The 16,894-nt window shown below is 40.1% G+C and overlaps 1 protein-coding gene across 3 annotated transcripts in view; it reads left to right on the top strand.

Annotated features, from left to right (window-relative positions):
- Window positions 1-16,894, top strand: part of ryk (receptor like tyrosine kinase) — a 53,771-nt gene that overhangs the window by 22,094 nt on the left and 14,783 nt on the right. Inside the window, exons 5-10 of one of the 3 annotated variants that reach the window (XM_014414259.4) lie at window positions 557-616; window positions 1,239-1,377; window positions 2,242-2,342; window positions 5,483-5,566; window positions 10,755-10,880; window positions 15,151-15,237. In XM_014414259.4, coding sequence (XP_014269745.3) covers window positions 557-616; window positions 1,239-1,377; window positions 2,242-2,342; window positions 5,483-5,566; window positions 10,755-10,880; window positions 15,151-15,237 — 597 coding nt within the window. Of the gene's footprint in view, window positions 1-556; window positions 617-1,235; window positions 1,378-2,241; window positions 2,343-5,482; window positions 5,567-10,754; window positions 10,881-15,150; window positions 15,238-16,894 lie in introns of all 3 variants that reach the window. The other 2 variants (XM_014414258.4, XM_023155531.3) reach the window with 2 other exon arrangements.

Here is a 16,894-nt window from a genome sequence, read left to right as displayed (position 1 = left end):
AAAGTTGAGATAAATGAGCTGCTTTTGGGCTTTATAATAAATTGCACCAAAGATTTAGGAAAAAGAAAATCCCTGTCGTGTAGTAGAGACATGCTCTTTAATTTTTTTTAATTTAAACCACATTTTCTGTGTTGCTGTCATGTTGTATGGATAAATTACTTGTAACGCTCAGCTGTTATGCATCACTGCATCACATTCACATCATAGTCTGTTGGTTGTGGATGGAACTTGTTTTTTGTTTTTAGGGGAAAAAGTGTTTACAGGCGTGATAGTGTATACAGGTGAACCAGTGAGAAGAAAAGTTGGTTTAAATCACCAGAAGAAATATGGAGAAAAGCAAAAAACACTTTGCTAAAGTGCTCATACCAGCCTTAAAATGAATTAATAATCATCAGGAGCATGGGTTTATAAAGAAAGGCTGAAATAAGAGGTTACACCAAGCCTATGTTAATAAAGCTGAGTCCGAGCTAGAAGTTAGCATCATTTGAATATATTTTGATAATTTGATGTTAAATGAAGTTTATGTATTTCTCTCCCTTTCCCCCTCCCCAAACAGGAATCGATTCTGAAAAGATCCCCATTCCTCTCAACAATAACTCTCTCCCTCGGCCTGACTGTAAGTAAACTTTCCACCTTGTCCCCCTCTTCCTGCTGCGTGTATTGTTCACAGGTGGCATCAGCCTAGTGAGACAGATGTTAAATCACTATGATGTCAGCTGTATAGGAGTCTTCAGTAGTCTGTCTTCGTTAGGAAAAAAGAAAATGAATTGAGGGCTAAAGAGAAGGATTCATTGTGCTATTGAAGACCACTGTCAGCTCCCACCCACCCCTCAGAGTTGGAGTGGTTGTTCTCATCTATTCAGACTTGTGTGAGCCTCCTTGAAGCAAAGCACCATTAGTGGGTCGTCTCCCTTCTGCTTGGGTAGGCCCGAGGAGCCCGGGGCCCTCGGAGGCTTTTAGAGAGGTGATGAGAACAGCTCTCAGATGCTGGACCCCGGGCACAGTCACTGCTTTTCCAGGTCTCCATTAACTCTTGAGTGGAGCCCGAGGTGCTCTCATACTTTCTTTTCCATGTATGCCTTTTTTCTTTTTTTTTTTTATACTGTGGCCATCATATCATATTTTTGCATCATGCGATTATGGAATTTATGCTGTAATCTCACCCCTTTTCCTTTGTCTTTTTTAGAGCGGCTTGTTTGTCTGATTCTTAATTTGTGTCATTTTTGTGTCATCAGTAGATGGTGTTACCGCTCCCACCACCTCCACCCAGGTGTTCTATATAAGCGTGAGTGTCTGCTGCATTGTCATCTTCCTCGTGGCCATCATTCTGGCCATCCTGCACCTGCACAGCATGAAGAGAGTGGAGATGGAGGACAGGTACGGTTCTTTTGCTTGTTCTGCTTCCAAAGAAATCTTACACCCTGATGTAAGAGTGACGTCTTAAGAGCAGCACTTCTTCCTGTAATCTCCACTTCAGATGAAGCTTGCACAGGTTATCAATGTAAAATTAGATCAGCACATTCAGAAAGGTTTGCCATCGGGACAGTCAGAAATTTTAAAAAGCTAACACACTTATCATTTTAGACATTTTTAAATTCAATTCTGAATTTAAAATCATTCTCCTCCCAAACAAAATCTTTAATAAAAGGGCCACGTCCTATCTTAAAGACCTCATAGTACCATATTGTCCCAATAGAGCATTTAACCTAAACAGACTGCAGGTTTTCAGGGGCCTCTTCTGTGGAATCAGCTCCCAGTTTGGATTCAGGAGACGGACACCTTCTCTACTTTCTACTTTACTGAGTTATACTACAATAGGCTTGTGTGGATGTTTCACATAATGCACTGAACATCTTCTCCTCACTCTCTGTGTGTTTATACACCACTACTGAATTTAATCAGTAGTAATTATTAGTATTTATTATTAACTCTCCCATAATGTGTCTTTTGTCCTGTCTTCCTCCTCCTCACCCTCATTAGCCACAGCAGATGGCTGCCCCTTCCTGATCCTGGTTCTGCTGCAGGTGTCTTTCTGTTAAAAGGGAGTTTTTCTTTCTCAATGTCACCAAATAGTCTTACGCTATAAAGCACCTTGAGCCATGTGACTGTCAATTAAAACTATGACCTGACTGACTGAAAGAAAATGACTATCCTGTGCTTTAGGGAGGATGTTTATCAAGGACTTTTTTTTTTCTTTTTTTTTCTTTTTAAACGTATAATATACGACTCTGTGTCTTTCAGTGTGAGTGACAGTGGAAGCTCACAGGGCCTTTCTCAGCCGTCCACCCAGACCACGCAGTACCTGAGGGCTGACACTCCAAACAACGCCGCCCCTGTTACCAGTAAGATTTTACCTCCCCTACACCACACCCTTCAGACTTGTGAATCACAAGATGAAACATCTGTTCAAGTTTCATAAAAAAAACAAGTGATTCAGTTTTCCACACATTTTCTTCTCTTGCTCAGGTATCTCCAACTTGGATGCTTCTCAAAATGCAGTAATTGGCTGTGAATGACTCAGTTTAACTGGTATCATATGATTGTAATGAAGCAAACAGTTCCTGCAGTAATGCTATCTTCTTTCTTGTTGTTGTTGCTCCTCTCCTTGTGACCTGTTACTGTGGGAATAATGTGTAAATGTCCTCACCATGTGCTTCGTGTCAGACAGCAGTAAGAGGAGAAAAACGGGCCTGTTTTAGTGGTTGGCACATTGTAAACGCAGACGTGGGAAGAGCAGGCCAAGCATCTAGTGTTTTAAAACTTCTGTTTTTCTCCTTTGCTAGAATCAACGCTAGGGCTGTTCGATATAACGATATATATCGGATGACGATATAAAAACGTCTATCGTTTCATTTTATGCTATCGTTTGTTTCGTGGTGTCACAAAATAAACTGTTTGCGGCAATATTTTTTCATCGTTTTGATGGTCACTGTAGTGGCTATATTAATTAAAGTTCTCTCTTTCTCTTATATTTAATATAACCACTAGAGATGGCACGATACCACTTTTTTATGTCCGATACCGATACCGATATCATAAATTTGGATATCTGCCGATACCGATATGAATCCGATATAGTGTTTTTTAATCAACAAAACTGTTTTTTAAATATCTTGCTGCATTTTGTATAAGTTCATACTCAAGTTTAAAACAACAACTACACTAAAGCTATTCTGTTATACCTGTATGCAAAAAAAATGTTTCATAGTTCAGCAATACTGATCAATCTAATAAACTTAAACCTACACCATCCTCCCTATTCTGGTATTTTAAAGAGTACTTAGCATAAATATTAAGCAACCTAACTAATAGGGTTCCAACTCCCAGCAACAACAAAAATAAATAAATAAAAAATGGGGAACCACCCCTCACGCTCCACCTCATGATGCTTAATCGACATAATCAACCTTAATTTGATGCAGTGTGAAAAAAATGCACAGAAATCAATTATTTTTCAAGAAATATTAAATAGATTCAACATCTTTCTTCAACAAAATTGCAGACTGCACAGATGGTACCTTCCCAAAGGAAAAAGTACTATAGCTTACTAGGGTATATATATTAGACTTAATTAATAGTTACTATATACAGTAATGGACTTCTATTCATTTTGCATCAAATTAAAACTTTGGGTGTCAGATAATTATTTATTAAAAGCTTGACATTTTAAATGAGAATAAGAAAGAAAAGTATGTCTTTGTGCCCCCTTTTCCCTGTTAATGCCCTATCGGCCCCCCTGGCTAAACTTTGCTAGATCCGCCCCTGCACAGTTACCAGCCGTCAGCTACGTAGAAAAAGATCCTCGAGTAGAAAGTAATATTAAATACATTCTAACAACAGCTGATCAAGCTTAAACGTGCTTCTGTTGTTCAGCCGCTGGTTTCCTCTTTCTGGTGCAAAGTGGGCCAAAAGCAAACTAGAGAGACGGACTCACGACAGAAAAGCTGATCAGCTGATCATTAAGCAGTTTCATGATTGAAGTAGCAGCAAGAAGAGGCAGTCGCTCCATATATCGTTTGTTAAGCTTAACGCAGGAATGCTTTACAAACATTCAGAGATGGACTTACACACTTGCTTTACTTCTCTCGGGGATAACTTTGTCGGAGATGAAATGCCGGGTTGCTAGCGAAGCTCCAAATGCTATCCAGACCACCGACAGGTCCTGCATGCCACAGCCGCTCTATCACGTGATGCATACTGCTCCGACGTGCTAACGTTCTGAGGTGAGTTACGGCGTATTGCAAGTTTTGTGAGGTGCTTTCGTGATATTTAATGGATCGGATTACATTTTTTATTTTTCTCCGATATCCGATCCAGTAATTTAGGTCAGTATCGGACCGATACCGATACGTAATATCGAATCGGTCCATCTCTAATAACCACACTACGGATGGACAAGCGCCTGTTTTTATCTGTTGTTGGCAACAACGACGGTAAAACCATCGCGTGTCCGCTTGTTTATTTTCCACATAAACCTTTCACAATAAAGCTCAAGATCCTTTTGAGACTTTTCAAAATAAACTGAATCACGTGAAAGAGTAATGAGAGTGTTTATTGATCAGAAGCAAAAAAAAAAAGAGCCGTCTGGTGCTGAAAAATAAACCTTAGACTCAAACGTTAGAACAGGCTTTTCCCCGCAGCACGCCGTGTAATAAATACTCACAAAGAAAACGGCGTCCGTTACAACTTATGTCTAAAAATGTATCGTTTCATGCATCGGTTAAAACACTCGACTCCAGGTACACGACGCCCAGCTGGAAACACTTCACGCAAGTCGAGCTGCCCGAGATTCACAGAATTTACAGAAAATATACAATTTTTGTGATTTATATCGTTATCGGGACGATAGATGTCTTATATCGGGATATGAGATTTTGGTCATATCGCAGAGCCCTAATCAACTCACATTTCTTCTTATCTCATTCAGATAAAATGATGACATGAGTAGTTTTCAGATTTAAAATAATGTTCCTAAGATGCATTAAGTACAAAGAAGTCTACAGGTCGTCATCAGATATTACACATAGCACGATATGTTGGTACAGGGAGGAAGACCTCATGAAATGATGATGTGCCTGTTTCAGTTTGGTGGGAGAGGTGTGCGTTTGAGTACCACAGCTGTACACAGGTCTATTTTTTGTCAGTAAATGGTCCATCGCTGCCCTCTTGTGGATTCAACCCTCATCTCAACCCCACTGCCTCTTCTCCTTGTGTGTCTTAAACCTTTGTTGCTAAATGTGATTATCTCAACTGAACTCCCTCCCCTCCCTGTTTAACTCCGCCCCTGGTGGATGAGCGTCCTCACCTAGTGAGCATGCCTGGTTTGATGGATGTTTTGAGCTGAAAGGTTACAGCGAGAGTTACACATCCACTCATTCATTCAGGTCATGTTGTGATTTTGTGTGCTTTCTCCATTAAACCTCTTCTCTCTCACCTTCTCCCACCCGCCACTCCCTCCCTGCCCTTCTCGTCTTGTCTTCAGACAACCACCCTGGTTCTGCACCCATACTCCAGCTTGCTGCCTCCTCCTTCCAAAACCCTGGTGCTCCCCCTCATGAAACCAAAAGTAAGTTTCTGGGAAGTTAATTACCTACTGCAGGGGTGCTCAATACGTCGATCGCGATCGACCAGTCGATCGCAAAGGTAATATTGGTAGATCGCATGGCATTAAAAAAAATAGATGCCAGCCTATCATCCATCCCGTCACTTGATTGATACAGGGAAGCCAGTCAGATGACAGCAGATTTTTTCTGACGCTTAGGTCGCTGCGCATGCGCAAACAGCGGCGCGAAGTGTAGTAAAACTGACAAGCTAGTCAGCGAGTTAACTCCAATTTTTAGCTCTCGGTTTTTTCTCTTAAACCTGGCCGTCAGCAGCTACTGTCCGGACTATGCATCCCTGGCTGATTCAATTCAGTGCAAGTCATCAGAGTAAACTCAGGTAATGACAAAAAATTTACATAGTTAATTGTGTTGTGAAATATTGGATATTGCGGTTATGCATGTATATACATTGTCGATATAAAGAATCCTCAATATATTTATAAATAAGTATGTGTTTTGGATTTTTGTAGTGGGTAGATCATTTTGACTTGGTCATTTTATAAGTAGCTCACATGCGGAAAAAGTGTGAGCACCCCTGACCTACTGTGTATTATAGTTAGGATATTGTGAGCAGCAGGATGAAATCACCTCCCTGTTTTTTGTTTGTTTTTTTCTTTCATTTCAAATTTTCTATTTGTCTTGGCTGCATGTACAGGTCAAAATCTTAAGCTGTACATACCACCTGCTTTTTAGTGGCATTCTTTGTCACCATATAAAATCATTATTTACAATAGTTTTGACTCAATAATCAATATCATAATCATTTAGTGTTTTATTCAAGGAAGAATCCTGTAGATCCTCTGGTAGATGGTTTTAGGCTGTGAGGTTGACTTTCTTTGTTTTATAATTTTGTATAATAATTGAATTTATTTGAGTTTTGACTCCCAGTTTAAAGAAATCATAATCAGTGAATATGTAAAAAGAGTCTTCTCCTCCTCTCACCCTTTTTTTCTAAAATTATCTTCTTTAAAATCCAACCATGTTTCTGAAAAAACTTGGGTGCAAATTGTTACATTTTCTTTTTATTTACAAATCTAATAAAATCCACATTTTGCTCGCAATAGAACATAGAAATCATATTAAATGTTTAAACTGAGACATTTTACTAGGTCATGACAAATATTAGCTCAGTTTAGATTTGATCGCAGTAACACACCTTTAAAAAAAGTCGGGAGGGAGGAAATGGAAGGCTGGAGAAGTAAGTGGTACTAAAAACAAAAAAACAGCTGGTGAAACATTTCGCTGCCTAACAGGTCAGTAACATAACTGGGTCTAAACAGAGCATCTTAGGCTACGTTCACACTGCAGGCCAAAGCGCATCAAATCCAACTTTTTTGACCCTATGCGACCCATATCTGATCATGGTAGGACAGTTTGAACAGCACAAATCCGATATTTTCAAATCCGACCTAGGTTACTTTGTGGTACTGAATCCGAAACATATCTGATGTTTTAGAAAGCGACTGCTGTTTGAATGGTCATGTCGCATTAAATCCGTCTTTTACGTCACTGTCACAAGACAGATGCCAGTTATCAGCGCTGGAGAAGACAAACGAGAAAGCATGGCGGCCATTGTTAAAGGACGGGCTCTCTTTTTTCTCATTGTCCTTCTTTCGCTAATTAAATTGTCAAGATTCTGTCGATTACGACTGCTGCAACAACACCTACCAGCTCTGTAGCCGCCATTTTTACTTCCGTAAACAGAGCGCGTTGTGTGTGACGTCTTCTTTTGCGCATGTGGGCCGCTTTGAGGGCTATGAACCGTTCACTCTAGAGTATGTTTTTATTTTATTTTATTTGTAGTGTGAACAACCAGACAAAAAAAATTGGATTTGATCAAAAAATTGGAATTGAGCATTAAGACCTGCAGTGTGAACGTAGCCTTAGAGAGGCAGAGTTTCACCAATCTGCAAAAACCTGCAACTACAAATTTTGACTTTGGAATAATATACCTCAATATGAAATTGAGAAGGCTGTGAATATTTCTTCATTATATTCAGTGCATAATGTCATGGAAAGATTCAGAGAATACAGAGAAATGTCTTTGTGCAAAGGAACAAGGCTGACAATGAATATTGGATTCCTGTGATCTGCAAAGAAGTCATCATATAAACATGATGCAGAAATGCACAATTCAGCAAAAATGATGCTGAACCGCATCTGGGTGCCGCACTGGCTGTCTGTAGTCCAGCTCTTTCACCAGCTGAAAACATTTGGAGCATTGAAGATCAAAGCAGATCCAGGACTGCTGAGCAGCCAGAATCCTCTAAGAATGGAAGGACATTCCTCTCCCAAAAGTCTGGCAGCTGCTCTCCTCAGCACCCAGACATTTACAGACTGTTGTTAAGTCATAAACATGGCCCTGTCCAAACTTTTTTAAGACCTGCAACAAATTCGAATTGACGTTTTTCCCTTGAAATGGTACATTTTCTCAGTTTGTAAAGTATGGGTCTGTGAGATTTGTAAGGTTTTATTTCCATTTTCCAGCATTTTTTTTAAAATTTGCATTGTAAAAAAACTAACAAAAAAAGAACAGGGTTTTGGCAAATTTGGACTCCTTTCCTTAAGGACACTGTGGGATACTTTGATCTAGTATTGGGTTTTCTTGAACTGAAACAAGAACCAAAATGAAATGGATCAGTGAAACTCCTTAAGTCTAAATAAAACACATAAACATAATACGAATTTTAAGTAAAGCACAATAAAATTAAAAAATTGCCTGAGAAGTCGGGCTCAGAGTACTAGGATTGATTGTGTGCAGTCCCAACCACGTCTGTTCTCATTTACATTGTTGAGATAACCACTGCTCATAGTTTGACCTGTAGGGGGCATCATCGCTCTGCACCATGATAGTTTTTGCCACACTGTGACAGTAGAGCTTTAAGAAGAGGTGTTTATGGCATATTTCTAAATGTTTTGACATTTAAGATCCTGTTTTCACTTCCTCCACCGGGCTCCTCCTGTGTAGTTTTGGTGGTGAATCAGCCTAAAACCTACACAGGAGGAGGGTGTTAAGGATATCAAGGGAGTCAGGACCACAGAAATGTATTCTGTGGACATGATCATCCTGACTCCATGAGACGAGATCTTGCATGGGGCTCCAGACCGAGGGTGCTTGATGATCGTTTTATATTTTCCTCCATTTTTAAATAATCACACCCTACAGTTATTACCTTCTCACCAAGCTTTTGGCTGACGGTCTGGTAGCGCATTCCAGCGTTGTGCAGGTTTACAGTCCTGACATCCTATGCCAGCATCTTTGGTCTTGCCCGTAGTGGTGGAGAGGCTGGAATGGAAGAAACTGATTCTGTTGACACATGTGCTTTATATACACATGGCGAGTTTAGATCAGGGGTCATTGATTCTTGTTGACTCTGGTTCAGATCTTTTTCTTTCTACAGGAAGAGCTCTTTAGTTTCTAACTGCTTCTTTAGCTAGCATTTGTTAACTGTTGTGTTTGTTTATGTGTGTGCATAATCTATAAGGAACTTTATAACTTCACCTCTCGCCTCTGAAGACCAGCAGTTAATAACAGCGAGTACATGGGGAGCTTATGTAATAGATGTGCTGTAACACAGGACTTTGCATGAAGTCGCTGTGATGCAACATGTGCAGGGTACTGTACATGTGTGGCTTTTTCCTGGAATTGCTGTCATTTCTTTTCTTTGAGTCTACATATTTTAGAAGAAATATGACATTTGTGATCCGAAGCAGAAGCTCCCAGGTTGTTTTTGTGTGCTAATCCAGGTTTAAAAAATGTGTCAGTCATTTGGTAAGAGGTTTGTTTAGATTTGGATTATGTGTGCCTTTTAACCCTCAAGCAACATAGATAAAAAGTGAGTAAAATGACAAAGTGGAATTATTTATGACAGGATTGCTGTGTCTTTCAGTGTGGATGTTGTTTCATCTGCGGCAGAAATGTTCTGTCATTAATTATGATTTTCAGGGGGGGGGGTTGGTTTTTTTAAATATGTTTAAACAAAGATCATCTCTTACTTCTTATAAACCAAATTTTACTTTGTTTCTATAGAAAATATGTATTGCAGTTTGTCTTATTTTACCATTTTACCATTGTGAATCCATTTCACCTGCTTTTGTGCAAATCGAAGTGGAAACGGGAGAACCCACTGCAAGACGACCCTCAAAAAAAACAAGAAAGGAATGGTTTTAGCACATAGTGGGCACAAACTGCTCCCCCCTCTGGTCTGATTTCACAGAAGCAATGGAAAAAAAGGATGCCTCCAGGATGCCAAACATATATATGCAGATAAGAGAGCTTGCTGCATCTCGCATCACAGTGTGACAAGAGTGGAAGGGATACCAGGACACAGGCTGTTGCGTGAGGAGAGGACTGTAAAACCAGCAGAAGGACCTGCATACATCATGTTGTAGCATCAAATTATTTTGGTGATTGTGTACTTTGATCAACGAGAAATTACAATGAAGTCATCGTACTCAAGCTGTTATTCATCCTTTGGTACTTCGATGCTTCTGCAAATGAAATTAAGACCACAGGTGTCAAATATGTGGCCCAGGGGCCAAAACTGGCCCTCCAGTAGGCCCCACAAAGGATGCAAGTTACAGTAAATTAACTGTTTGTTTGTTAAATAAAATACACTGCTAGTCTGGGTATATCAGTGCAATTTAGGTATTGGTGCAAAGCAGATGCCTAGACAGATTGTTTAATTAATGGTTGATGTTTGGATTCAAAAATGTCACATTTTAAGGTTTTTTGGGGATTTTTGTTTGTCTTTGGGGTTTTTTTTTTTATTTTGAAGCAATAAACTCACTGAAAAACCCAACAAATCTGGGAAAAACTAAGACACAAGGTTGACATTAGACATTTATTAGGACATCTCAGGCTGTTCAACACTGATTTTCAGAATGTACTAATATTTCTTTACAGATTAAAACAATAATAACAAAAATTTCAGATCTAATTAGGAATGTGTTTACAGCCTATTTAAATGAGTTTTGCTCCTGACCTAAAAACAAACAAACAAACTTTGCATTAACTTGTCACATCCATGGCCTTAAAAGGTTGTTGGAGAAGACAAACTGAACTGTCCCAGCAGCACATAATGCATACACAGCAGGTTTCATGAATTAATGAAATGTGTTAATTAATTTATTTTTTGTGTGTCTTTACAGGTTACCCATCTCTGCGCATAGAGAAGAATGACCTGAGGAGTGTGACTCTGATGGAGGCCAAAGCTAAAGTTAAAGATATTGCAATCTCAAGGGACCGAGTTACACTACGAGACGTCTTACATGAAGGTATTTCCCTTCCCAGTATTTTAGGCCTATGCCCCGGTGTTTTGCCTTTTAGTGACATTTCCAGGGAGACTCGAGTGATTTGCGCGATCCAGTCTATATACGCATGAAATGAAACTGAGCTTCAGTCCTGCAGTCATGAATAATCTTGTTATGCTTCGTTCAGCATCATTTGTTCATTTAACTTTTCAGCATGCACGTTTTTTAACATGTTCGGGGTTTTCTATATAAAGAACATGAACAGAGAGAAAAAGGAAAAGACTAAATGTTAAAAAAAAAAAATTAAATGAGATTGCTTTAACAGACTGAGTTGAGATTTAAGCTTAAATTACAAATTACATGGTGCTAGCATAACCTAAAGGGAGAAGTGCTAGTAGAAACAATAATTAGGCTTTTATTTGTAATTGGAATTACTCCTTAATTTTAAGAAATAATGTTTCTGCAAAAAAAACCCATGCTTTCACTTTTAGTATTTGAACATTTCTAGTTGAAATATGTCTGGTTCTAAAGGCCTTAGAAATAGTTTCTGCTGTTGGCAGTTAAGTTGTTTGAAAAGGTTTTGTGTGGTTGAAGCCTGCCAGGATACATCAGCACACCTTTAGAAACCAATGGGATTGTAGCAACAGTAGTTACGAATATTCCTGCCACTATCGGGAATAGTCAGGAGGCTTGTTACAAAAATGGACTCGGATGAATTTTAACTACCCATCTGTGTATTTCCTGCTGCTCAGCTGAGTCTGAAAGGTGATATTAACACTTGTTATTGTTTTAAATATTTATAAGTAGATTTCTCTAAACACGAATAAAATAATGACTTAGAAACGTTTAAATAAACAGAAGCCAAAACGCATGTTTCACAGACACAGATAGTCACACCTCACACTAATAGATTATTTAGCAAACTGACTTTGAGGACTAGCAGACACTAATTGGCTACAGCTGCCTGTGTTGTGAAACCATGCCCTCAGTGTGGGATTTAAATCAGCACTGTAACACTTCGGAAACCCTACACCGTATCTTACGCCCTAACCCGACTTACACCTCCACAGAAGTGTAACTATGTAACATGTTGAGGCAGCCTGCAGCGACTGCCAGCTGGAGGAGAGTGGATCAACTTCAGTTAGTGTTTTGGTGCTGTAGGCATACCGTGTACAAGAGTGAATACTGGCAATGACGTTGGCCACTTGCGTAAGGTCAGCACTCATCAGCTTGTTTATTTCTCCTGTAAAGTGAGATCTTTAAACATGGGAGTCCATGGGCACTGACGATATGGTAAAATACACAATTTGTATATAAATATAATTTGTGGCAAAATTGAAAGTTCAGTGATATAATTGAAGGATGTCTTTATTAAAGAAAGCAAAATTAAAAACATAGTGGACTGAGTTGGGACAAACGAGTTTGTGAGTCTGTCAGCGGCAACTTAAACTCCTTTGATGAGGAATGTAAAGGGTCACCCAGGATGGGTTTGGCCTTCTTTAAAGTCCTAACCTTGCACAGGTGAGGAAGGTCATGCAGGGTCACACCTGCTGTTTTGCTGCATACTGTAACTCTACCTTGCAGTCTCAAATCACAGGCATAGAAGTCATAAAAGAATGTAAAAAGATGTTTAAATTAACCATCAAAATTATACAAATGTTATTGAGAAATCCCATGTTTATTTGTAGCGTATTGTGAGCATAATACTGACAATAGGCTTCATGAATGTGGTTTATTTTTCCTGTTGTGGAGTACAAGCATGCCTCATCAGATCAGTATCAATAAAAAGTTGCCAAGAACGTCAAAATAGTAAAAGTTCATTCCTGCTCAGGCATATGATTTTCTAACAGAGAGCCTTAGACACTGAATTTTCTCAGTCTTTTTCTCTTTGGCCTCATCAAAGCTAAATGTCAGGGCTTTGGTTTGGCTCGATCTGTGCTCCTCGCTTTGGAGACTATTCAGCTTTGTCATGGAGTAAAGGTACTGACAAAACTGTGATTCGTTTTCTGGATATTGGCCCACACCGGGGCTTAGAGTGAATGATGTAACATTTACCCAAGGGTGCATACAACACAATGGAGAAGAAAATGTGGGTGTTGTGTTTTTAAATGCTGCTTGACAGCCTTCAGTGGTTTAGTCTCTGCTTCTGTTTACAATGGTAAATGGCCTGTATTTATATAGCGCTTTACTAGTCCCTAAGGACCCCAAAGCGCTTTACATATCCAGTCATCCACCCATTCACACACACATTCACACACTGGTGATGGCAAGCTACATTGTAGCCACAGCCACCCTGGGGCGCACTGACAGAGGCGAGGCTGCCGGACACTGGCACCACCGGGCCCTCTGACCACCACCAGTAGGCAACGGGTGAAGTGTCTTGCCCAAGGACACAACGACCAAGACTGTCCAAGCCGGGGCTCGAACCGGCAACCTTCCGATTACAAGGCGAACGCCCAACTCTTGAGCCACGATCGCCCAATGTAACAGAAGCACCACTCTTTCTCTGATACACTAGTTTTACTTTAAAGAGGTTGTGCTCACAATAAAAAGCCTCGTGTCTAAAAGAAATAATGAAATATTTTACAAAGATTGAAAAATGTTTCTCCTAGTAACAAATAACAAATAATATGGTTTTCCAAAGAGCTCATAAAGTAACAAACTGTTAGGACTGGAGAGGAGAACCTTTGAGAGGTTTTGGAGTTTCTTCAGAGAACAGGAACTAGTGGAAAGAGAGATGGAGATGGAGATTACTTGCTGCCTTTATAAACTATTCATGCACTCTAGTATTAGATTGTGGGCCTGAAGTTGACTCATGTATGTAAACTTGCAGTAATAACGTAATTGTAAAAACAAACTGGGATTATATTGATCCCAGATGTTTACAGACATTTGTCAAGAGTGTTACCTCTAATTTGGCATTGATCTTACTGAAGCTGGAGTGGATTTGTTGTGATGATCTCATCTTTAGGAAAGATTAACCCCTCAGATGTATAAAAGTAGACATTTGCTAAAAAAAAAAAAGGGGGGGGGGGGGGGAGAATCCAGTAAGTGGTGCAGAAGGGTGCTCATGATTTTATCAATGATGGGTAATAGTTGTACATTGGCCTCCGTCACAAGATGCAATCAAACATCAGCACAGAATTCCCAGCAAGTGGTGTTGTGCATGCTTTGCACAGCTACCAGTTTAATATCTGGGAAATGTTCTGTCACATTAACGTGTGTAGGATTGCAACATTTTTCGCTCACAAGCAGTGCAGTTCCTGCTATGAAGTCCTAAAGCCAGGCACAGTCATGCTGTGGTACAGGAAGTGCGACTACAGCCAACATGTCAAAATTCACACTCTGTGTTCCCTCTGCGCTCAGCAAGTACAGCACACGTGTAGCACGTTGCCTTCATATGGAAGTAGTGGCCGATCGCACTATTCCCATAAGACGCGCCACAGCAAGCCAGAAGTCAGGCAAATGAAATGTGCAGCTGTTAGTGTTATAATACCCATTTCCCTCTGTGGTGACATGATGACTTTGCAAAAGTAATGGAAATATTGGCACAAAGTAAAGCAAAAAAACTTTACAAGGTTTAGAGCTCTGCTCTGTTCTGTATTATCAGTTTTCTCCAGCAAGGAAACACTTTCTAACTGCTGGTATTCGGCTGATGTGCAAACAAAATGATATAAAATGTATTCATAATAAGATTTGAGTTTAAACAACAAAGACACAGAAGGTCACGTCTCAGAGGGGTGAACTTGGAGTGCAGTTGTGTTTTTTGGGAGGCAGCAGGTCCCGACAGGCTTGACGAAGAAGGCGGGAGAGAGACACTAACCCTGTTGTTAAGCTTCGACTACTTTCCTGTTGAAACACAAGGCATAGTTGGCCCTGAGGCTCAGTTTTTTTTCTACGTTTATGTTGATGGTTTATGTGCTTAAATGCCATTTTAGCTCAGAAAAGTCCTGGAGCTACAGGGTGACAGTTTAGACAAAGGAGATGATGAACACGCTCACTTGGCCTTTCCACATTGTAAGCTTTTCTCAGTTGGTCTGAGTGATGAAAGCTCCTCTGAGCTAGACTGAATTGCTGTTGCTTTGTATCGCCTTAGTGAAAAGCAGCCAAAACTGCCTCATCCCATTTAGCAACAAGGCATTTTAAGCAGAAGCGTGTCTGCCTCTGTTCACTAATCAGCCAGGCATGGTAGCCTCTGAGTGAGGTGACATTTCAATCTTTGAAACAGTCGCCCCTGGCTTTCTTTCTTTTACCCCTTTCCTCTGATTAAAAACCTGTGTTTTGTCTTTGACAGGCACTTTTGGCCGCATCTTCCACGGCGTGCTGCTGGATGAAAAGGACCCCAGTAAGGAGAAGCAGGTCTTTGTGAAGACCGTGAAAGGTATGCTCCCTGTTCCAGCTTAAGTAAACATATTGTAAAAGAAATGAAAATACTGACCACTCTGGTTTATCCCTGTCATCTTGTCAATAAGTAACTTTACCCAGTATGTTCAGGGTTATTCAGAGGAATGAGGTTACTGAGGGGGAGCACGCTCAGATGCACTGTAGTCTCCAAATCTGTGTGGACACGCAGCAGATCAGTGGAAATATTTCTTTTCTACCCCCCAGACAGTACATCAGAGTAATATCATTAGAATATATACCACTGCAATAATATAATCTGATCATTTGTTTTTACATTTTTATTTTCTATTGATAAAAGAAGTGACATTCTCACACTGCGAGTCCTGCTACCTTCAACTAAAACATTAAAACCACCTTTTTAATACTGGAAAGTGTATTTAATTCCATGGGTCACACTGGGAGATGAGAATCAGATTGAAGGAGCAGAGATGCATAGTTTAGTACCAGGATTTAATTTTATGTGAATTGTGATTTAATTTAAGTTTTATCCTTATTAAGTCCTCGACCGGCCTAGAATGAAAGTTGATTAGGCTTTAAAATGGGGGAAAATAATGATGGTTACTGTTCTACATGATGGCTACCAAACATCTCTTTCCTACAAACAGTCGGCTGTGGGACATTTCACGGATGCTTGATCCAATCAGGATCTGGGGAGTTCGGAGGCCAGGTCATTTGGCTTTTATGTGGTCCGGTTAGATTCATTGCCAGTCCTCTGCCATACAATGAAATGTACAGGCGGTTCTTTGCTACTTTAACTGTTATATAGAAACACAACAGTGGTTGGTCCATTGATTTAAGTGCGTATTTTATGCTTCAGTCATTGAGGAGTGAAAGTGAGTGAAAAATGAACCAATGTCCAAAGAAAAACTTTTTTTTAAAGACCTTCAGAAAATTTGGAGAGCTATTGCTCAAGACCACCTTAATAATTTCAACAAGGTTCCTCTCCTTGGAAGCAAAATACAAATAAAAAGTGGCTGTAGATTTTCGCACAGTGTTGTATAACAGTGGATTTGTGGCATGAGTGAGCGCTGCGATTCCATCACTGAACTGAAACATGACTGTAACACTGAAGATGTGGGTGGGATGACAAACATCGGCGAACTGAAACATAACCAATACGTCAGGTTGCGGTTTGGAGTTGTTTTTTATGCCCTGCGGATGAGCACCGATGATTGTTACCCAAACACTGTCTCTCAGAAACAGTAGGTACTTCACTGCTAGCTTCATCCGATGACCCTATATGGGTTTCAATCCAATAAACAGACACACGAATTTGACAGTAAATGAATAATAAGTCTTACTCACGCTGCGGGTTGCATGCCAGCGAAGCAGCTCCCGTATGCAGGACTGTCAGGTTCTTTGTTAGCAGCATGTGTCTGCTTTCTCTGCCAGTTGCCTTTTGACCTCTCTATTCTCTCATGTTTACTCAGTGAGGGGTGGATACCACTCGGCGAACAATGTCTTCATGCCAGTTTTGGCTTTGTTAAACTCTTTACTTCCTCCTCATTCGCCTTTTGGGAGGGGAACCATACTGCTTTCCATAAGTTCCAGACGATGGCAAAGCTGCAAGCGCAGATTAAAAACTGGCTCAAGTTAGTTTTCCCCTGAAGTTTCCCACTACAAATGACTGCTGG

The sequence above is a fragment of the Maylandia zebra genome, linkage group LG23 (assembly GCF_041146795.1).
Source record: "Maylandia zebra isolate NMK-2024a linkage group LG23, Mzebra_GT3a, whole genome shotgun sequence".
NCBI classification, from domain to species: Eukaryota; Metazoa; Chordata; class Actinopteri; order Cichliformes; family Cichlidae; genus Maylandia; species Maylandia zebra.
Note: the sequence above shows the minus strand (reverse complement) of the source record. Positions and strands in the feature narration are given on the sequence as shown.